Source organism: Apteryx rowi, unplaced genomic scaffold (genome assembly GCF_003343035.1).
Source record: "Apteryx rowi isolate R43461 unplaced genomic scaffold, aptRow1 scaffold_94, whole genome shotgun sequence".
NCBI classification, from domain to species: Eukaryota; Metazoa; Chordata; class Aves; order Apterygiformes; family Apterygidae; genus Apteryx; species Apteryx rowi.
Genome location: NW_020451249.1, coordinates 150,164 through 172,880, shown reverse-complemented (window position 1 = coordinate 172,880; position 22,717 = coordinate 150,164). Strand labels below are relative to the sequence as shown.

At 46.0% G+C, this 22,717-nt stretch overlaps 1 protein-coding gene across 1 annotated transcript in view; it reads left to right on the top strand.

Moving 5' to 3' along the window:
• The window catches only part of COTL1 (coactosin like F-actin binding protein 1), a 23,184-nt gene extending 1,071 nt beyond the window's left edge, over positions 1-22,113 (top strand). The window contains exons 2-4 of the mRNA XM_026091980.1: positions 507-589; positions 11,087-11,244; positions 20,791-22,113. Of these exons, the coding sequence (XP_025947765.1) occupies positions 507-589; positions 11,087-11,244; positions 20,791-20,901 (352 nt within the window). The 3' untranslated portion in view covers positions 20,902-22,113. The remainder of the gene's footprint in view (positions 1-506; positions 590-11,086; positions 11,245-20,790) is intronic.
• The last annotated feature ends 604 nt before the right edge of the window (positions 22,114-22,717 follow it).

Genomic DNA, 22,717 nt, shown 5'->3' with positions numbered 1-22,717 from the left:
GCCCCCCCCCCAACCCCGCTCCGGCCGGGCGCGGGGCCGGGGGGCTGCGGGGCCCCGGTTGGCCCGGCGGGACGGGCGCCGGCGCCGCGCTCCCCCCCTTCCCTCCGGTCCCTTCCCGAAGGGCGTCTTTTAAATACATCCACCCCCTCCTCCTCCTTTCCCTTCCCGAAGAGAGACTTTTAAATATATTATCCCTTTTCTCCTCTTCGCCCTTCCCAAAGGTTGATTTAAATACGTTACTTCCCTTCTCCTCTTTTCCCTTCCCGAAGGATGTCTTTTAAATACATCAACCCCCTTTCTCCTTTTTTCCCTTCCCGAAGGGTCTTTTACATACACCAACCCCCTTTCTCCTCTTCCCTTCCTAAAGGTTGACTTAAAAACGTTACTTCCCTTCTCCTCTTTTCCCTTCCCAAAGGATGGCTTTTAAATATACCAATCCCCTTCTCCTCTTTTCCCCTTCCTAAAGGGTGAATTTTAAATATATTCCTCTTCTCCCCGTCCCAAAGGGTGACGTTTAAATACGATGGCTCCACAATCGTCCCCGGAGACCAAGGGGTAGACTACGAAACCTTCACGAGGAAGTGCACAGGTAAGCCCCGCTGTGGCTGCTCCTGGTCAGAAACGCACGGTGTTTCTTGCTGCCCAAGACAAGGGGGGCAAAGAGCTGCAGGAAACTTGGCTGAAGTGGAGCGTGTCCTGCTGCTCCCCTCTGTCTCGCCCTGTCCTGCATGATCGGGTTTTCCTGCCACCACAGAGCGCAACTCGCTCCCGCGGCAGCCGAAGTCCGTAGCCCCCTCAGTCCTTTGTTTCACCCCAGGGCTTAAGTTCCTTTGGGGTTTTTACCTCCTTTCCAAAATTTTTCGTTGCTTCTCAGCCTGTGTATAAACCCTTGCTTAGCAAGGGTCCCATTGTTTAGCACTGCAGTTTCAAAGCATATCTTACCGAAGAGCAAAAGATACTCCAGTTTTTGTGGCTAAAAAAATTAGTCATACCGACTGTTATGCAAGGAAATTCTTGCCCTGTAAATTATATCCGTAGTACTAACGTAACTGCAGTTAGAAGGCTCGCTCCGATTTTTGAGAACATGAAACCTTAGAGCAGAGTGGTTATGCAGAAGATTTGCTTGAACAATACTGCGCTGAGAACAATTGTATATGTGGCATTGCACAACCACGGCGGCAGTTGCGGCTCTAGGTTTGAACGTGGCAGCTGATGGTTAAGCTGTCAGCGGTAGAATATTAACAGGAGAAACAAAGCCCTGGGGGGAAATGAAAATACATGGAAAAATGTTTAACTTAATCTGATCTTAAGTTTTGACATGTTTTACAAAAACATGCTTTGATTTCTTTCAAAATAACTTCTGGGGGGTATTGTATAGCTTTTCCCCCTATCTTGCCTGATATTTAATAATGTCACGAGGTGACATGAGATATGAAGCATTTGTAACTAATGGCAGTCTGTAACCGACAAAGCCTTCCTAACTCACCTAGTTACTCTATAGGCAAGTGTTATGGTTAATCTTCCATATTTTTAGACTTAGATATCTGTATTGTGAAGCAATTGTGTATTGAGCAATCTCTCTCTTCCCAAGATGGGGCGAATCCTGGGAGGTGCTGTAGTCAAAGAGCCCCGCATGGACTGAAACGCTGTGAGGCTCTTACTGGTCCGTATTGGTCTTTCCAGTCCTAGGGCTCGGCTTGAGGGTAGGACTTCCACTGATTTAAATGAGGACAGGACTGGTCTTCTGATCAGCAAATAGAGATCCTAGGAGAGAACTATATTCTAGCCCTGGGAAGTAGTCACTAAATCATAGGGTTTAGACTGTTCTGCCAAGACATTTGCGGTGGGGTCTTGTCAGTACTAACATAACTACTAGTTTCCAGCTATTCTTGAGACCTTTGCAGGGGAAAATTTCAAAACAGAATGGCATCCTTCTTAAATTCAAGTAGTCAGGGTCAGGACAGCTGATGACCTGTACCACAAGAACCCCTCTCCCACCCAACCTTTTTTAATGTGGAACATAAGGAAAAAAAAGCAATTACCAGGCGTAAGGAAAAGGCCAGGGCTTGTCCTCAGTTCTACCACACAGGTCCGTTTTGAGGAGAGGAAACTTCTTGCTTGTTTTTTTTTGCCCAGAGGTGCTGAGCACCTCAATTCCTAGTGGTCTTCAGGGAGATTTCAAGGTGTCAGCACTTCTAAAGTTCACGCCAACAATATCTAAAGAGTTAGTTTTCTTGGAGGTCAACAGCTTAAATATCTGAGCGCCTTTGTTCTCTGTCTCTTTTTGTGGCTGAGATAACTGAACCAGCATCTCCAGGCATCTAAGGCTTGGAAAGCAACCTTCCCATTTATTTTCTCTCCTTGTTTTTAAGGAGTCGATCTCTTATTTTGTCTGAGTTGGTTCTTAATGTTTTGTCTGAAGTGGTAGCCTCTTTAGGAACAGTTCCTATCTTCCCTTCTGTAGCAAAGGGAATATTTTTGTTGAGTGGATCAGCAGGGAGAGGGGCTTTGGCAGAGAGCAGTCACTGGCTGGGCTGGGTAGGATGTGTGTAACAACTAATGGAGTCACATATTGCACTTTGGAATATGGCCAGTTTTGTTTTCTTGCCGTCACTCGCATGTGCCAAACCCATATTTATAAACAGGGCATTAAAACAGATATAGTTTGAGAAAACTTTGTTTTACACCAGCAAAGTGCCAAGCTGGTCCCAACACTGAAACATTTTTACAGCAGAAAGGAAATTCTGCATGTTTTAGGCAGAAGCAAGATGAAGGAGGATATAAATTAGGGCTTCATTGGGGTCGACTCTGGCCCACTGTTAGCCTAAAATGTGAAGCTAAATCCCTTATGGCTGCTCGATTTTTGTCCCTCTCCCCCTTTCCTCATATGCACCTTCTACGGGCTGGTTCCCTGGCAGACCAGAGGCACGGGAGGTTATTCTCAAACCTATCTCTAGGCTTTGAAGAACTAGGCAAATTCAGGTACCAGGTTCTTGGCTAAGTGTGAGAAAGGAACTTCCTCCACCCATGAAATAACGGATGCTGCACCAGTAGAGGAAGGAAAAGAGGCAAGTTTCAGTGACTCCATCTGTGCAACTCCCCATAGCCTGGACCACTAGACATCAGTCAGAAAGCAAGGCTCGTGCCAGCAATGAAGTGAGAGATTTCCTTCCCATCTGGAAGGAAGGTGCCAAATGTTACTATGAAGCAGAGCTGGTTGGAGTATTTCTACTGAGACAAAGTCAGTGGAAAAAGAGGAGGAAGGGAAGGGAAGAGATGCTAACTATTGTTCCTTCCTGTTGCTACATCTCTTCCCTCCTGGTCCTTCTCAGTTTTGCTGGAGGGGATAAGAGCTACTATCCATGCAAAGCACTTCAGCAAATGTGATTAAAAGATAAGAAAACTGACATCAGAATAAACTTCCTTCCTTGTTTTGAATTCCTGTTTTGTGAAAAACACTGCCCTGAAAGCCACAGAGTACTGCAGCTGCCTCTTGTAGAAGCTGTTGGTTGAAGGTGAGAGTGGGAGCTGGAATTGCAAATCTCAGCAGGGGAAGCGTCGCCAAGCACCTCGGTCAGAGTTTGCTCTGCTCCACTTATGCACCAGCTATTTTAATGCTGTTCTGAGTGGAAAACATCCGTGTCTCCCACTTTCTTTAATAACCATTCTTATTAAAAGCACCTTCGGCGTGCTGTACATATCGCTTTCTTCCCAGGCGTTAAATTACAGGGCAGGCAGAGTCAGTGTGTGCTAATTCATGTGGCTCTAAGACTAGGAAGTCCTTTGGTACCAGTCTGGAAGATTTGCCTTTGCCTGTGGTGGGTATCCTGCCTTGTGCAAGGGTAGAGGTTATGAAGGGCTGGAGGGGGTTGTTGATGGGGGGGGGGGGTCATATTTTTTCTTTTTCTTCCTCCCATACATAACTCTTTGCATGTAGACCATGGCCCAACTCATTACTGATTCTGTAAACCTCCTCAGGGAGCGATAGTGGATGAGGACCCAGGAAAAGAAAGTGAAATTGCTTCATTTAATGGTTGTAGCACTTCAAAAAGACCATGTGACAAAGCAGCTCTCTGCAAACCTCTGGAAACGCTCTGCGGGCTGCCGTTCAATGAACGCATGAACGGCTGAGATGCTCAGCTCCCGGGGCAGTGAGGCCCATGCCCTGCTTCAGGAGCTACCGCTGCACCCCATCCATCTTGTGCAGGTTTCATTGCTCTTGCCTGCTGTATTCTCAAATATCCAGTGTACCTCAGAACTACATGTTACATATCTTTCTGAACTTTTTACTAAGCCTTGCGTGCTGGCAGAAGGGTTTAAGGAAATGCATAATCAAACTATCATCATTCCCCTTCCCATTATTTGGGGACAGCAATTGCCACTCTTCAAGGAAGAAAACCTGGTAAGAAATTCTTCTTCGATGCCCTTTTGTTCAGGGGCCCATGATTATATCTATATAAGCATAGCCTGAGCCCTGAGCTTTTGCGTATCATTTGCTGTCATGCTCAGATCCATATCAGGGCACAAGAAGACCAGCACGTTTTGGCCTTAGACGACTAGGAGGTGGCCTCTAATAACATTTCCTCTTGCAGTCCTGTATAATGACCCACGTATGTGGCTATATTTCCTTTTGTCTGACCCAGAGAGTCTGGACACCATAAGTTGAGGACATTAACTGTGTCAGGGTCATTAAACACGCAGTATAGACACCCCCTGTGTCTTCTGGCTAAGGACTGTTTTGGTTGGGCTTAACAGCACAAGATTACCTCTGCATTAAACAAGGACTTAATTCAAGGCTTTTGATCCATTCTGCTTCGCAGTTACAGCTCTTGCCTGTGCAGATGGCACGGATCCAGACATAGCATTAATTTGGTGTTTAGCAGTACGTGCCATCAGTACTCTAAACAAAAAGCTGAGCTGGCGGATTGGAAGCCGGGAACACAGATAAGAGTTGAAGGTTATTGTACGGAAGGATATGAAGGCTCTTGGGTGTTTTTTTTTTTCTTGTAGCTAATTTCAAAGTCTCTTACTTAGGCTGGTGATGCTGTTGCTGAGAAGAGTTGCATGATGTACAGCTGAAATACTGAACTACAACACCAGTCCAAAACATATGCTTAAAGTTTTTTAAATATCAGTGATACCTGACTGCACTGGTTAGCTTGGTGCATTTTCTGTGCACTCTCAAGTATTGCTGAGCAACAGAGCATTGCATAGTCTATGCATGTAGTTTAATTTCTTTAGTGTGTACACTGCCAAGAAGTAATAGAGAGGTTCGAATACTGTATTTTCCCCCATCCCATGTGTGAACAGTTGTTTTTCAATGCATCTCTGACAAAAGAAATAATGACCCTTCTATTTGGATAAGCCCCAGTCCAGATAAATAATTGCAATGACAGCATGAAATGGGATAATTATTCATGTGTCTGAAAAGATCAGACCAAAACCACACTGTGCATTCAGCACAAGGAAGAACTGAAAATCTTTGGTATGAAATAAATACCCTACAAAATTATTTCTGGTTGACATAAAATATTAAGAAGAAAATAGGAATAGAAGAACTCCTGAAATAAATGCAAGCTCTTCTGGGCTTATGACAGTTCCCATATAAAGCCTAGCCATAACTGGTGTATATAGAACTTGGGAGATAAGAGGCGAGAGTCAGATCATCAAGATTATGTTGGCATCTCAAGTTGTAGGAAAGCATCTGAGATAGGTGTTTTTCTGTATTTGGCTACATCTTTAGGCGCTAAAAGGGCTTTGTAAATCAGTCTCTTACTAGTTTTGTTCTTCCTTTTTAAAGTTCGTCTTCCCTGCTTTCCCATACATGTATTGAAAGGAAGACCTAGGGACAATGATGATTTATGGGAATTTCACATTGTCCTTGTCTGCAGAGCTTCCCTGCCCCGCGGCCCTCGCTGTGGCAGCAGTGGCTCCAGCTGCAGTGACGTGGGTTTGGCAGCTGGAGCTGCGGCTCGGGCTGTCCCTAGGAATGGAAGGAAGGTTGTCTTAGGGAGTTTTCTCATTAATTTTTGTGGGAGTAACTCATCAGGTCAAGTTCTGCACTGAAATAATAACTCTCTACATTCAGTTAGTTCTGTGATGCTTAATTAAAGTAGCACGGCTGTAGGTCTGCGTTTTACCATCCTGTGCAAGGCACAAGAGCAAGTAAAGAAGAGGGTTGTATCTTTTGCATGCTCTTTGTTTTGGGGCCTGTCTGGCCTCTACTCTAATGAAATCTTTCCTTCCTTCAGAGAAGAGGAACAAAGATCAGCTGGATGGTAGCTCCCCAGTTTCCTCCCACTCTGTGCTCCAGTATATGCCCAGTTCAAGAGAGAGGCCAATACAGGACCACTGTGGCTGGGGTAGCAGCTACCGCTTGTTGACCACATATGCTCCTTGCTCCTTCAGCAGGAATAGTTAACCCAGCTGAAAGGATCTGTGGTTCGGCAAAGCAGGTGATGGAGCCTGTGGCCCCGCTGCAATCCTCTGCAGCGTGCTCTGCAGCCCTGGGCACCTGTCTACTTTGCTGGTGCCTGTATTTAGCCCTGGTTGGAGGGTCTCAGTCTTCCTCTCATAGCAAGTCATGCTGACAACACGCTACCACTGGCTTCACTGGCCCCGAGAAAGCAGGGAACTCGGTGCTGGGTCTTCCTTGCCATGCCCGTGTGTCCTGAGCGCCCTGGACTCGTGTCAGCCACCACGGGCTACAGGGGAGGGATCAGGGATCGGTGCCTCAGCTACAGCATGTCCTGTGCTTATGGTCCTGAGGGCCAACATTTTGTATGTGTCTTAGACGACTTAAAGAACGAGCCTGCGTGGTGCAAGGCGGCGTTGCACCAGGGGCTGGGGCTGGACAGGCAGGTGGGTGCCTGGGAGAGCAGGGATTAGCACTGCCGGAGAAGCAACACAGCTGCGTTGGGTCGGCACCGCACCCCGGCCAGCCCAGCCAGGGCGCTGAGCTGCCGTCACGCGCCTGGCTGCGCTGCTTCCAGCTCCGGATCCTTACCCAGCGCCTGCTCCGAACACCAACAGAGGCTGTGGCAAGGCTCGGCTGATTTTCAAGGGCTTTTTCAAGGGCAAGTCCTGAGAGTCCCCCCCAGAGTATAAAAGAGGGAAAAGCCAGTGCAACAGATAGGGGTGATTTTCTGTCTGCGCTCCTAGCCAGGTGATTAAGGGGAGTTTGGGTGGCCGAAGAGGTGGAAAATTTACAAATGAATCCTAAAATGAATAAATTCCAATTGAAACAAACAAATCCCTGTTGAAATCTGTCATGTGCTATTGGCAATTCAGTGTTGGACAGAACACAAAAGTAGAGCTTTCTATCAGATGCCTTCCTGTGCCTGACCTCGATTTAGCAGGCAGATGAAGCTCGGAGTGGTGGCCTTATCTCAGCATGTCTCTCTCTTGGCCATTCAGAGCTGTAAGACTAAGAACCGTGAGGCTTTTGACACTGTATTTCTTTCTTGCAGCTCATATCTTTTACTGATGGGTCAGTGCATTTCAGTCTAATGGGGAATTTTTTAATGCAGCCGAATCAAAGGGTCTGAGTGGAGGGAAAAAAAGGGAATACCATCAAGGAAATTGCTGCAGCTTGGCATCGAGCTTTGTTGACAGCCAAGAGCAGCTTAATCAGTATATTTGGAAAATCCTGCCTTACTGGTGAGTGGGAGGTTTGGAGAAAGACACTGAGCAATGTTCATTAAGGCGTTCATTGTTCTTTTCATAGTTTGTATAGCACCTTGGGAGGAGTTTTAGTAGAATTATTAGGAATTAATGTCGTTAATTTCTGCTGTTTGTAGCTTGTGAAATCCTCTCAAATAAAGCTGTTATTTCTGTTCTACTCAGTTCTGTTATTAATATGCCTTATTTGCTTCTCTCTGCCCTGAAATTCATGGCTTAGGAACTAGGAAGGTGGTTGTGTAGAGCTAGGCAGGATTTCCTCTTTCAGAGGAAATCTGCTGTCTCCCTGTGATTTGTTAGACTCTCCCACACACCCAGCAAATTCCTAAAACCAATGTAAGTGGTTTTTTGTGTGTGTGAAAATGAGGAGAAGGGGGAGGATATTAATGTCTTGAGATTTCCAGTGCAGTTGGCACTGATGGCACTGATGACTTCCAGCACGGTGAGGTGATGTGTCAGGCTGGAACTGATTAACTGTGAAAGAGGAAATCTGTGAGTATAAAAGCGCTTGCGTTTTGATCCTGTTGTCACTCTGAGCATGCTTCAGACTAATTGTGAAACCCAACCACTTCTGCTCGGGGATTCGGACCAGCGGCTGGAGGGACACACGCGCAGGCTGCGCCGCTGCTGGAGAACTGCCCGCCTGTTCCTACTGCACACTTAGAAAAAGAGATGGGCTAACTGTTAAGGGCCCTGATTCGCCTTCCCTCTTGGCTTTATCTGCCCCAGCCACCGCAAGTCGCAACCTGGCACGTTAAGTTAAAGCATCGCATACTGGTAGTTTATACTCAATGCAGTGGACTGAAAACTGTGGCAGCTGAAGAGCTGCCTGCTGTGGGGATATAACCTCCACGGGGAGACAGCAGGAGAAAGCACCCAGCTTGGGGGTAACCTTTCAAGCCCATTTCCTTGGGGAAGTATTGCCAAAGACTGACTCAAAGTCCTAAGTCTAACCTCAGTTGCTCATTAAACATACTAGGACTTGACATGATAAGGTAACAGTTGCTCAGGCTCACCAGACTCTAGGCGATCTAAAAGATAAAAGCTCACAGGGAACAACTAATTTTGGCTCTCTTAGGTGCCATTGATGAAGCTGCTTTCAAACAGAATGAGCAAGCGCTCAAACTCTTCTGCTGAGAGTCAAGATCCCCTTGCTGCCAGTGACCTGTGGGTCAAATTAAAGCTCATGCTGCCAGATATACTCCTTCAACCTCCTTTCTGGGTTGCTATGAAAAAGCTCTGCGCAAAAACTTGAAATCCTTCATATTCATTATATTTTCATATTATCTTTATAAAGGGACATACTCCAAAGCAGTCTTCAGGATCTGCGATAGCCTTTGGTAGAAGTAGCAAGGTTGAAAAACCTACATACTCAAGGTGGAAAGTGATCAGTCCATGACAAGGATTGTGACATGGTTACAGTATAGTAGGGGCCAGGACTTGATGACATTAAATTGCCTTCTAGCACTGTGTTCCCACAGGAACCACAGCACAATTCTTAGCAGTGTGGCCTCCTTTACTGTCAGATCTGGGAAAGCAAGGTTTTTTTCTCTAACTGTTAATAGTAACGTTTGGGGATTTACAGTCTCTCTTCACCTTGGGTATTTCCTCGCTGTCGGTTCATTTACGGTTCTAATCAATCTTGGCAAAAGGATTTGCTGTCAGGAATGTGAGTTCTCACCAGAGACTTCTCATACTTGCCAGGAATAGGGCACTGCGAGAAAAGTTTTGTTTGCCTGCAGTTTGATACACATGGTTCTTCTTCTCCTTCAAGAGATCCACCTGCATGTCTAGTTTTTAGAACAAGATGTCTCTTTTTTTTCAAAATTGGAAATCTTAGTGGAGTTTGTTTTACATACTCTTACAGACTCACCCCCCCACACACACATTTTCCAGTTTTCCCCCATACTTCTCTTTCAGCAGCAAAAAAGTATATAGAGAACAAAATGTGGAGAGGATGGATGGGGTTTTTAAGACTTAAAAGTTAATATCTTTCATCAAAGATAGTTCTGCTTATTCAGGCTTTGACAAAGCAAAGTGTTTAACAAGCACCGAGACTTGTCAGCTTTCAGAGAACATCCCACTTTTTTGCACTGATTTCTAGCAGCTTATTTTCTGAGGATGGACAATATAGAACTGCTTCTTCCCTGTCTCCAGAGCTCCTGGGGCTGTCTTGACCTTTTATGGAGAATGCTGTAATGGACCCAAATGAAGGTGATGTTAGTGAACATGTTACCACACTTGGAGACTGTGTTCTCACCCGGCAAGTAGTCAAGACAGCAAATAAATATAAAACATGTTGAACTGGTCACAACAAGCTTAAGGAGTATTAACACGATTCTTTTCAAACAGCAAGTTTATTCTTTTATTTTGAGTCATCTTGCTTCATTGAAAAGGTCTTCAGTGGCACAGATGAAGTAGCTATGATTAGGTATATTCCACGATTGCGTAACTGTCCATCTGCTCTGCGTTTCTGCACAATCCTGGTCATAGGTTTTAGCATCCTGCAAGCTGCCAGAAGAAACTGGGGATATGAGTGGATGCTATCACAGCCCTATAGGTGCTCGTGATCATGAAGGCATCCTACTGCCTCAGTGGATGAGTCACCCTGCAATGAAAGAACAAACTCCTCGAGACAAGGAGTTTACAAGGTTTTTACACATATAGCCAGACTAAATAACTCTAGTCTAGCCTGATATAGCAGAAACCAGCTGTGAAGCAAGGATTAGAACAGTTTTAAAATCCAAGGCCTGATGTTCCCCCTTCTCTACTGGTCTTAGAAATGAATAGAAAAGCACATCTGGGGAAATAGTTGCAGATGGTTTTTGCTCCTGCTCCCTTGCCCCTTACAAACTCATTCTATAAGTGAGCCAAAAATGTTGCTAAAGGGAAGGAGGGGAAAGGATCAGATTTGCAGTGTCCAGTTTCTGAGTATACGTTGTAAAATGTGATTCTAATCTTGCTATCCTGTAAGAAAGAGAGTGGCTGGGTAATCGCTTTCTTTCCTTCTGAACCAGTGACCTGCAGATGAATGATCTGGCTGGGCGTATCACTGGGTTAGCTCGGTGGCCTTGAACTGCCAGTTGACTCTCTTTAGTCCTCTCCAACCTTACCAGCAGCACACTGATGTGGCACGGTGCGGCCAGCAGAGCCAGATTCCTCCCGGTTGCTCAGAGCTCCCTAGGAAGACACAGGCCTAACGCTGGCAAAGCGCATCTTGCAAGCCGAGGGCAGGGGTGCAGTGCCCCTGTGGTGCCCTGTTAACCCACAATGATCCTAGCACCCACTCGGTATCATGCGCCTGACTTGATCATTAAGTTGGGAGCAATATTCTCACCCCAAAAAAGAGTGGGGCAAGGACGCTTCTGTTTTTAATCACTCTCTCCTTGTTTCTTTGTCTCTCCAGATGATGTTCGATTGTTTGGTTTTGTCCGATTTACCACCGGCGATGCCATGAGCAAGCGAGTCAAGTTTGCCCTCATCACTTGGATTGGAGAGAGTGTCAGTGGCCTGCAGAGAGCCAAAACTGGGACTGACAAGACGCTGGTCAAAGAAGTAGTACAGGTAACCTCTTCCTTCTGCTCCTAACCCTCAGTTCTCATCTCTTTTAGCTCTGTGGACATCAGCAGGAGGTGAGAGATCATCCTTCAACTTAGTAGTTAATCCTTTAAAAGGAACACAGCTTCCTATTGCCTGTCTTCCTGCTGGGAACCCTTAACATCCACCCTTGAGCACTCAGGCATAACGAAGCATCTTTGGGCTTAAAGCGGTCTTAACTATTTCATGAAGAGGGACTATATGCACTGCCCTCCTTGTCTCCATCAAGATGTTTCGCTTTCTCCCTCCCCCGATATGAAAACAATATAATATTGAATGATAGAGAACAATGCAGTTAAGCAGGTAAAGTTAATCAGGGAAACCCACGCCTTGTGTAATTTTTCTCTTGAGGCCTTTTGTCTCTGCACAATGAATTCAGGGACATAATCAGCTGAAGTCTAAAGTCCCTATCAGTACCAATTAACTAACAGCTTTTAATAGCTAACTAGATTTGAATAGTCTTCTGTTTGGCATTGGGCGTATCAGGGAAAAAGAGAAATGTGCTTAGCGCACACCTTGAAAGGACTTCACTTGAATCTGTCTGCCCAAACCGAGCGTAGCATTTAACTGTTTCAAGGCCTACCAGGGTGTTGAGACACAGGGCTCGTTCCGTCAGGCTTCAGGCTCAATGAATGTTAAAGCTGGGGAAAACAAACAGCTACTGTGAGAGATGGGAATTGTGGAACGCCGCAAAGAACTGCTGCTGAAAAGCAAGGGAGCCTGACTGCAGCTGAGAAGATATTAACGTTTAGCATATGTTTCCTCTGAAGAAGTATTTATAGCAAGATTAGCTCTTTCAACTAAATCCAGCGCCAATTCTCCAATGCCTGAAAAATGGTCTTTCTTACTGTGCTGGGAGAACAGGCTGAATATTGAAATATCTCCCTCAGTAATTCTGCTCTTGCCTATATAAAGAAATCTTCAAAAAGGATAATATGGAGAATGAGAATGAGAGCTCCCTCAGTTCATTGGGTAATTTCTATTATACAGAAGATTATTTTTAGATAAGAAGGATGAAGAATATAATAAATTCATATTCCTTTCAGGAGATAAGCACTGGTGCTAAATCTTTCAAAATAATAACTATATGGAGGGTCCATTCTGAAAAGAAACTTTCATGACGCCTGATAGGTAGGAAAGCAAACCTCTGTTCATGTGAAGCAGCTGAAATTCTATAATTATAATTGGAGATAAAATTATAGAGTACTAATGAATGACTCATATGAGAGTCACTAAGCCCAAGATTTTTTAAAATATGTTTAGACAATTGATTCCTGTTGATTTGAATAACATTCCCAAATGCCATTCTAAGATCTGTCCCTCAGTTTTGTTACGTATCATTTGCAATTTCACTTGTTTCATGTTTGGTTAGTAATCTATGTGAGCTGATAATGTGGGGGAACATTAACTATTCTTGGCGGTTACTTAAAAGCATTCATATTCCAATTAATTTCTGCTAAAATATGAAGACAATGCAACTTGTGTTCAATACATTTTTATTTAGCAACCCTGACTATAACCCATTCTAAAGTATTTTCTAATGTAAGGTCAATGGTGATATCTTTCCCTTAAGAAATTATCTTGTCAGCTAATTTGAACAGTTTCCTTACAGATGAATTAAGGCTATTGTACAGGTGTCTTTGTGAGCATCTCACATGACCGTGAGCGAATATGCCCCCCATCCTGTTCTGATATCAATGGGTATCCATGAAGAAGTAATCCAGGACTATACAGATCAACCAGTGACACAATTAGAGCCAGTTCCACTAGGAGGACATTTCTGATTCACCTTTTATCAGTGTAGAGACACCTAGCAGGACAAACATACTATTCCTAGGATGCTGTGGTTCCTGGATAGACAAAGAGAGAGTGAATAGTAACTAGTATTCCTTTGCAAAAACAGGCAGCCTTTTCGCACAAATTCAGGTTACGGCTCACTGCCTGTCTTTAAACCAATTTAAATGAAATAAAAGGTGTGAGTTTATGCTCCCAGCACATAGTGACTGAGACAGCTATCTACGTGTGCAACTCAACCCCTCTCAACGGAGTTGGGTATGTGTAGAACTGTTAACTTCTTTTCATGCATGTAACCTTGCAGGTAATCTGTAAAAACAACCAAAACCAAGAACTCCTCCAATTTTGTAACTAATAAGGAGAGAAGTTTATACCAGTGCTACTTCTCTCTTAAAACTCCTCTTGCTCTTCATCTTCCAAAGTTTATTCCCGGTCACCCCACTATTTCTGATTTTTGTAGGGATTATTTGAGATGTGAGTTATACATAGAAAAATACAGTTGGTTATTTGCTGTAATAAGAAAGTACAAATTTGACTCAGTGTTGCTTCATCATTTGGGATAATTATTACTCTAAAGTGGGAAAAATTTTTTTTTTTACAAACCCTGAAGAGTCTCTAGGCTTTTGGAGCAGTTTGGCTCTCGGGAGGTTTAGTCATGTGTGTGACCCATGGCACACTCATCCCACTGCAACGTGCAACGTGGCTGTCCTTCAAAGAAGCGTGGCACAAGGAGGCTTTTTTGTACAGCAGATAACAGCTTTGATTTTCCTGATCTATAGAAGTGATTGGCTGGGACTCCAAACCAGCAGCTCTTCAGTCCGAGAAGCCCTCCGTAAAACTTGAAGAGTGCTCGCTATCTTATAACATTTGCAAAAGCTCACTGTGGCTCTTTACTCAAGACCAAAGCTCCAGTGTGAGGAGAGGCCTGCTTTATATTCTCGGCTACTTTGTAGATGCATTGACGAGCTGCGGCCGAGCTCTGCTCAAAGCTGAACAAATGCCAATAAACATCGTTCTTCTGCCGAGACCCTCAAAGGGAAAGCGAGTCAGCTTGAATACTGCCCAGCAAGCGAACCCCACCATGTTGCATCTGTAGAATAAAGGGTCTTCACATAGGGTGATTATTAACGGCCTCGTAGAAGCACCTGCCATAAGGAAAACATAAGGGATATTAGCTGTTCAAGAGTAGGTTATGGGCTTGTGAACAAAAGGATGCACTATTATAAAGCAAGGGGAGAGGAACTGGGTCGCCCTCGCTTTTGTATTCCTTTCTTGGAAGGGGGAGCAGGTGCTGCGAATTCTGTAGGGAGGTGCTGGGAAGTGATGCTGATAGTCAGCAGCAGAGGTTGCCAGAAAATCTCTCAGGAAGAAAGGACAATTGATTTTTAGCTGTAATAACTGTAAAATTACAGGGACGGATCTCATCTGGTGCAAATAACCCTGGTTCCCCTGATCCATACTGAGAATCAGGTCTTCTTGCTTATTTGGGGAATATCCTTATTACCTCTTTTACACTGTAGGAAAATGGGGTTTGCATTTATTGCATTTATTTTGCATTGTAGGAAAATGCATTTTGCATTTATTCAAGTGCTGCTTTAAGGAACACTCAGCAGCATTTTTCATGGCCCTTTATTTTCCATCCTTCCCTCTTCACCTCATCTAGAAGGCTTGGATCAAGCACGTGGGAAGCAAGGGTAGGATGGGAAAGAAATATTTATCTACACTTCTTAAGGGTATAGCTAAGTACTAATGTGTGGAGGCTTCCCTGCGTAAACAGACACATGGAGTAAGGCGATGCAGAGTGTCTCATCTTTGCTGAGTTTCCTAAACGCTTATGTCCCCAGGAGTAAGGATGGTTCCACCTTTTACTTCCTTTGTACGTACAAGCTCTGGCTCATTCAGCCTCGATACAAGTCTCTCCAGGAGACACGTTCTCAGGGCTGTTGTTTTGACCTCCGTTACTGCAGAGGCCAGGAGACACGGAGAGGTCAGCTCGCGCTCCTGAAATCAAGGCTCTTGTGCGCTGCTAGTCATTACAGTGAATGAGGTTCAAGTCAGCCATAAAAACTCCTGCAAAGTGAAACCTGGCAGCCGCGGGCTTTAAGAGAGGTAGAGTCATGCCTTCCGGTGAACGGCCTCCTTCGCTTTGGGGAGAGGCAGCGGGATGCGGTAACGGTGCTTTTCTTCGACTAAGGAAAAGCTGAGGCAAAACGGTGTGGGGCTCGAGGGGGAACACATTGCACCGATGCAGAAGGGCAAGCAGCGCTCCGGCCGCCTGGTGCTGATGTAAATGCGGAAAAACTGGAAACAGGACTTTTTGTTTCTCTCCTGGTGTTGCTTCCCCTCCGCGAACCTGTTGCCCTTCATGAATGCATTTGCTACCAAGAGCTTTTAACCCTTCAGGAGGCAGCATGGAGGTCCTTCTGCTGACCGCACCGAGTTCTCCTGCAGGGCAGTCTCAGCAAAGGGACTGCCCAACCTTCGCCAGTTTGTCTCTCATTTTCCATGAATTTTGCCTCTTCTCTGTTTTCTCCAGCACTCCTACCCCCACAAAGTCATGTGCTCTATTATTTGCCTAAATCGTATTCAGGGTAAAACAGCTCTGTTTCTGTGAGCAAGTATCTGTGGCATTTTATTCATTATTATTTTTGGTGAGGAATTTGCCTGGCTTTAGTGATGTCAACAGTTTTGCTGACTTCCCACTTTGGGGCTCACAGTCAGACCTTTTCTGTTCACCTCTCTGCCCCCGGCTCCCCACTGCACTAACGCTGCTCCCTAAGGAGGAAGGATCCGCTTATGGGGCTACTGTCCCTGGTCTTGGGGCAGATACAAAGCATGTAACTCCGTGAGTGTGCGTTGGGTTTCTTGCGTCAGTACAGTGGTCTGAGCAGAAAATGATCTAACAGTTGTGTGAGAGGCAGTCAGAAGATCAAGCTTATAAGGTAATGGCTGTGTCCCTTACGGTGGCTTTGAGGCAGCATCTATCAGGCGGGTGAGTAAATGGAGTGAGATACTGCTGGGAATGCAAACAAAATGGTACTTTTGGACTGTTTTTCCTCTTCTGGTTTCCTATAACCACCATAGCAAATGGATATGGATTTACAAGAAATCCTAGCCCCAGTCTAGCGAAGGTGGTAACTTTATCTATAACTTCTTCCGGCCACGATAAACAGCCCCCCATCACCCCGCCTCTGGCACACGGGCATGTGTCTTTTCCAGTGGGACTGCAGCACAGCTAGGAGTAATTTAGAGATCAGCTCAAACGCAGTTTTCATTGCTGAGAGATGCGTTTGCCAGAGATCAGGCCTGGCTTCTCCTAACGGCTAGAACTGCGGTGTGTAAAAGCTGGCAAAGAGTAAATGTGAAGCGGGGGGGGTTTGCTGCTAGCTTGGAGCCTGACAGCTGATCGCTGGACGAGGTTCGATGCAGCCAGGCTAGAGCGGAGGCAGTGAGGCTGCATCGCTATAGGGGCTTGTCACTATACAGCCCCCCTTACACTCGGAGAAGCCCTGCTAGAACATGCAGCCTTTTATCCCCAGGACCGAGGTCTCGGATCCCACGCTGTGCTGGAGAGAAACAGGGGAGATGTAGTCTCCTCTGTCCGACCTCTGCACTGAACATTAGATAGTCGGTGGGCGGGAGGGTGAAATTCTGCACTGTGGATATGGGGGTTTTGAACACCAGTGGAGGCTGCTGCAAGGGCTCCCAGCGTAAATAAAAACAGCAAGAAGCTGCCCGACTACCTGGCACCGTCCCTAGCTGCTGAGAACCCATATGTCTGTAGACGATACAAGGATTCTCCTTCTGGCTTCAGGCCCACCCATGCTGGGATTTATATGGGCCTCTGCAGAGCTGTCTTGTACAGTATTTGCGCCAAGCAGATTTTCCCTTGGCCTGCTTAGGGAGATTTTATGGCCCCATATGCTAAACATTCAGGGCCTGGAATCGGAGGAAAATCTACTCCACCCTGTTTTTTTCCCCCATAAAATTGTCTGGAAGAGAAAGGCTCGACTGAGCTGGCTGCACAGATTTCCTGCTTCCCAGGCAGAGATGGAGGCTTTGCTTGTGCAACCTGACCTGCGTGGCTGGAGCCTTTTCTCTCCCTGGTGTCCCACAGCAGCTGGAAGGTGTCCCGAGGACACGGTGGCTTGTATGGCAGAACTGGGACCCTCTGCTACACAGACAAAAAGCGAAGCATGTGTTACACGGGTATATTGAAGAGCCCTGTGTAAACTTTACTTTGTGTGTCATGTTCACTGATTTAAGAGGCAAAGCAAAGGCTCTCTGGTTACTATTGTGCCGTGAGAGCGATCAAGACAAATGGCATCATTGTTTTTTGTTATCCGTAGGCTGCTGGTGACTCTGGGGTGGACACAAAGGCTCGAATTCACTCGCAGGGCTTGCTGCTGCTGTAAAGAGCTTGGGGATGGGGGGAAGAGAGGAAAAAAGGAAGTGGAGGAGGCAAAATGAAGATGCTTGTCAGTGAAGCGAGGGCCCAAGCGTCAGAGATCTGCACTGTGCCTTAGGCACACGCACAACTGTTCTGCAGTTCACTTGAAAGGAACTGGAAAACAGTATGTGCGAGAGGAGAGAAACCAGGGACTTCCCCACCCCGAAAAGCAAGAGGCTCTTAAGGGCAGAAGGAAGATCTGGTGCTGGACTGAAAATCGCACTGAAGTCGGAAGCCTGTCAGCATTGCTGTTAGCCATTTGAAGCCAAGACCTTGCAGTCCTGGTGCTTTGTAGGAGCCAGGTCGCTATGACTGGTTATTTAAAATCGCAGGTGACAGTTGTGTGGAATAAAGACCACTGCTTGGTTTAGCTGACACGAACAGTTAAGGCAGTTGGGAGTAGTTTTATATTCTGGCTGTTTCAGAGGTGACAGAAAAGGAGTGAACTCCAGACAAGGTGGCCCTTGAGCTGGAAAGTGCTGCTGTTGATCCTGGGTGTCTGATCTCCTGATCTGAGACCTGGAGTCTCTCCTGTCTTCTGCCCTGATGACACAGGAAGCAGCAGATGGTTTCAGCTGTCTCTAAAAATACTTATATGGCTTCCTTCATCTTAGGATTTGAGCCCTGACCAAGTCTTTACAAATCTTCAGCCCAGAGAGCTGAAAGAGCTAATTTAGAGTGATGAGGGAGGCAATGATTGAAGAAGGGTCAAGTGGGATGTTGAAATCAGGATTCCCAGGCAGCAAACTCCTCCGAAGCACCTTCTCCCCTTGGAGCCAGGCTTGACCCATCAAAGTGGGCAAGAGTCAGTGCAAAGAACCATACAAGCCCCTGACAGCGCTTGCCGATGGAAAGGAGTAAGGCAAAGAGTTATTTATAGCAGTGACCCAGATTGCACTCAGAGGGTACAAATCTGGCACAAGAGGTGGCCCAGTCAGCTAAGAGGATATTTCAGAGTGGCAGAACATGCTGGGAACATAACCCATCTGGCCAACTGATATCACTCTGCTAAGGGGAATCTGTTCAAACCTTGCAAGGTGTCTCATTGGTATTGGCACAAAATAGTGGCTGATGCCCACAGATCATCACCCTGGAATCATCTGGGTAACTGCTTGATTGAGAAGACGTTTGAGTAATTATAATTACTTTGTGTTCAATGTGATTTAGTTCCCCTTTGTTCATGCATGAGGGCACATGAAGTTTTAATTTCAGAATTGACTTGAATCTGCAGACTGGGCAATGAATGAAACCCTCTTCCCGTTTATAAAATGCACACATTTTTCATGGAATCCCTCTCAGAAATGCAGTTCTCACTAAAGTCAAGGCAAAGGCCAGCACCGGAGCTATGTAGTCCTGGAAAATCTGTTTCCTGAGATGGGGCAGACTTGTTAAACCTCTTAGCATGTAGAAAAGAAATTGAAAAGACTCAGCTCAAAAATCCTGTGTAGCACATCTCAGTGAGCACCAAATCATTGGTGGAAACCATTTTTTTCAGTCTTAGCAAGAGCTGAGCTTTCCAAAGATCTCACACAGGAAATCTGCAAGCCAGATATGTCTTTTGATTTATCAGCTGAGAAGTTGTCTTCAGGATAACACTCCTTCCACTTCGGCTCCAGACTTGTAAGCATGACCAAATTTGATGTTTTGGGGTTTTTGCCTCTTTATTTCCTACCTCAAAAAGGGTCTTCTCCAAAACAAACATTTTCTTTCCTTTTCCCCCCAAACCCTGCTAAGACATGGATAAGTGCAAGGTCTGTCTGTCTGTCCAAACCCCAGAGAGCTGGAGATTGCAAGTGTGGACTTCTTCTTAGGACTTCTTCTAGGTGCTGATAAACACAAGCAGAGCAGACAGGGCTTCTTGTAGCTGCCATAAGCTTTCTTTTTTTTTCCCCTAAGCAGCTCTTCACTGCTGAGGATTTCCTGCAGTGTGAAACAGGATCAGCTGCAGCCTGGGAGACTGGCGTGGGGGAGGGAGATTTTTCCCTTCCCTTCCATTTTTCCACCGCATGAAAGAGACGGCGAGGCTCTTTCAAGCCGAATCCTTCTCCACCCCCCCTCCTTTAGCCGCCTGCGATCCCAAATTAAGGCCCTTGAGACGCTGCCAAATAAAGAGCTCTCCCATGGCGCAGAGTCTGAAACCAATTAGAAACACCCCCCCCCCCCCGTCACGTTTGCGCCGGGGCTGCTCCAGCGCCGGGGAGACCCGGACAAGACGGCTGCTTCTCTCCCGAAGCAGCGCCTCGTTCTGCCAGGCTGCTGCCGTCGCCTCTTGGCTGCTCGCTGCCCGTTGCTGCTTTCCGGACGCGCTGCAGCAGGGCAGCTGGGATTTTATTCATTTTTGCCAGCCACGTGTCCCCGGCCATGCAGAACGCAACGGATCCCCGGGTTTTCACGCTGTCTAAAATCTCTGCGGGTTGGGGAGAAGGGAAAGACACATGAACTGTTTTCAGCTGTGGTTAGGAAGTGATGAAAATGTGAAAGCGAGAAGCAAATGTGCCTGTTTGCTTAAATGCTTGCGTACACACGTGCCTGCCACCCTTGCTTTGAGGCGGGAGAGAGCCCCTCCACAGGCACAAGTCCTTCGCTGCAGTGACAGTGTGGTGACAAGGATCTTCAAGGCACCGTGGGATCCCAGTCACAGTCATCTGTGCTGGGAAAGGTCTTCTTTGTTCACAAAGTCCACAGCATGTCACAGCCGGGGGCTTCGCGGCTAACATAAGTTGCAAAGAGCATACAAACAGCTAGATGTCTGTCCCGCAGTTTCCAAGTGTATTAATGAAGTGGGTCCTTCAAGGTCACTTTGGATCATTAGACCACAGAGCGTTCTGGAGCCTATTAGGAAAAACAGCAGCCTGTCTAGAACAGGACCTTGGTTTTGGCCATGACGCACATGAGATAGTCCAGAGGAGGGGCCAGCAAATCTGCTGTATAAGCATAGTATATAAAAAAGTATATTTATTTCCTCCTTTTTACGTACTATTTAGGAAACTTGACTAACCTGGCCTATGCATGTAGCTCTAGGAAGAGCTGTTGCATAGGACAGGGTTAGGTCTTGCAGCCAGTGACACAAAAAACGTCTCCAGATTAAGCCTTGTGTTTCACCATCACTATAGTCTTCTCTCTCATCCACAGCTTTCTGTTTATCATCCCTATCGTAGCAGATAAAGGAGTACAGCTCATACAGCCACGGAAGCCAGCTAACCCTTCTTAATACGAGTACTTGGACAAGTATCCTGCTTTCTGACATGCTTTTCCTTTATCTTTCGCAGAACTTTGCCAAAGAATTTGTGATCAGTGACCACAAAGAGCTGGATGAGGATTACATCAAGAACGAGCTGAAGAAAGCAGGGGGGGCTAACTATGACGCACAGACTGAGTGAACGCACTAACCTCCTGCCACCGTCACCTGGATCTCAAAGGGAGGGGAAAGGCACAACCAACTAACCCAACCGAGAGATGAGGCAACTGAGAGAATACCCACCTTTATGTGCGTGCACCTCAGAGCTCCCTTCCTTTGCATTCGGCAGACTTTTATTTTCCATTCCATCTAACGAAACACCCCTCTCCGGGGTTCTGTTTCCTCCCCCCATTTTTTACTCATAACTCTGTCCACGCTCTCGCACCTGTGGAATTTAGGTTTGGCTCTGCTTTGGTCTATATTCAGCGTTGTGTTCGTAGAGGCTTGCCGTTGTGTCCTTCTTCGTAGGTGTGCATGTGTGTGTGTTTTAGTTGGGCTCAACCTGGTCTGTGAGGGGATGAAGGTTCTTGGAGAGCTGTGCATCTGGAGTGTTTTAAATGTTTTTAATTTGTTCTCATCGATATTCTTGGGAATAATATTTTTCGATCTTCTAGGCTCAGATCAACATGAGCTGACTTCACTGAAACTTTGATTCAATTGCCTACGCTTAATGTCCAGCTGAGATAATGTTACTTAACAGCTTAAAAAACAAAGCGAACAAAAAAACTCAACTCTTAATAAATGGGAATAAATTTGCCTTAAAAATTGCTTGACAGTTGCTATGCTGTGTGCTGCATCTCCACCCCTCCCTCTTAAAAATTAGATCCAACATGATTTGAATGTGGGGTTTTTGTTGTTTTTTGAAGTTATCATGGCACAGTAAACGGGGGGGGATTAGAAATGTCTGGACATTTGTTCACTATTTTGTGTACATTGGTCTCTGGGTTTGTATTTGACTTTCCTAATGCCGGGCTCAGGAGGAGAAATTGAAATGCATAGATTTCCTTTTTAAATGTCTGCAAAAACAGCAGCCGCTGAATCCTAGCAGCCTTCTCTGCCCCCCTTTTTTTGCAGTTGAACACGTCTTCAGTCATTTGGGGCCTTTGGGCAGTGAACCATCCACGCTGCAGCTGTGCCCCGAGGGATGCAGCGGGGCAGCTCCGTCCCGGGCGGGTAGAGCATCAACACAGTTTGTGGGTACCAAACTGCTTGTTTGGGGGGGTTCTTTGTATGGCTTTTTCTTCCATCGAAGGTAATTGTCCCCAGAGTTATGTGTAGGGGAAAACCGTGTTGTACTGGGGCTTGGGAGTCAGCGCTATAAACCCATTAAAGAAATAAATGTTTTTCAAGAACAGTTCTCAGCGACTCTGTCGTTCTTTTACCTTCCCTGCAACCATAAGACTCTGCATTTAGGAGTTCTCTTAATGCGGGGTGTAAGGCTCTGAGCTTTCGCAATCTTGGTGCTATTAGGAGAATTAAACACTGGCTTAAATGTAAAATGATCTTGGTGCCTGCAGCCCTTGCCTGCGCTTCTCCACCCTGGGAGGCAGAGGTGACCACGGTGCATCTGACACACTTTTTAAGCAGCTCTATGTCTAAATTTCCAGCGCCAAAATGCCAAGTGGGAATTGTAATTAGGTCAAAGAAAATGTCACTCTCACGTGCAGTGAATGTAGAGAGGTCAGGAACAGATCTGGGAGCGAGAGCACTTTTGCAATGAAGTTTTGCAGCTTCCCTCGCAGGCTTGCATGGGGCGTTACAATTCTGGGACTAAACCTCCTAAAACTCACCCTGAAGGGAGGGAAATGATGGTTCTTTTTGCAAGACTGACAGCGGGGACAGGCCAAGCTAACAGCAAAGCGCTTTGCAGAGGGCCTGCGATGCTCTGAGGCTTTGCCTTATCGCCTCAGCGACCACGATACACTTTGATCTGGCAGCTCGTGGGGTACGGCCAAGGT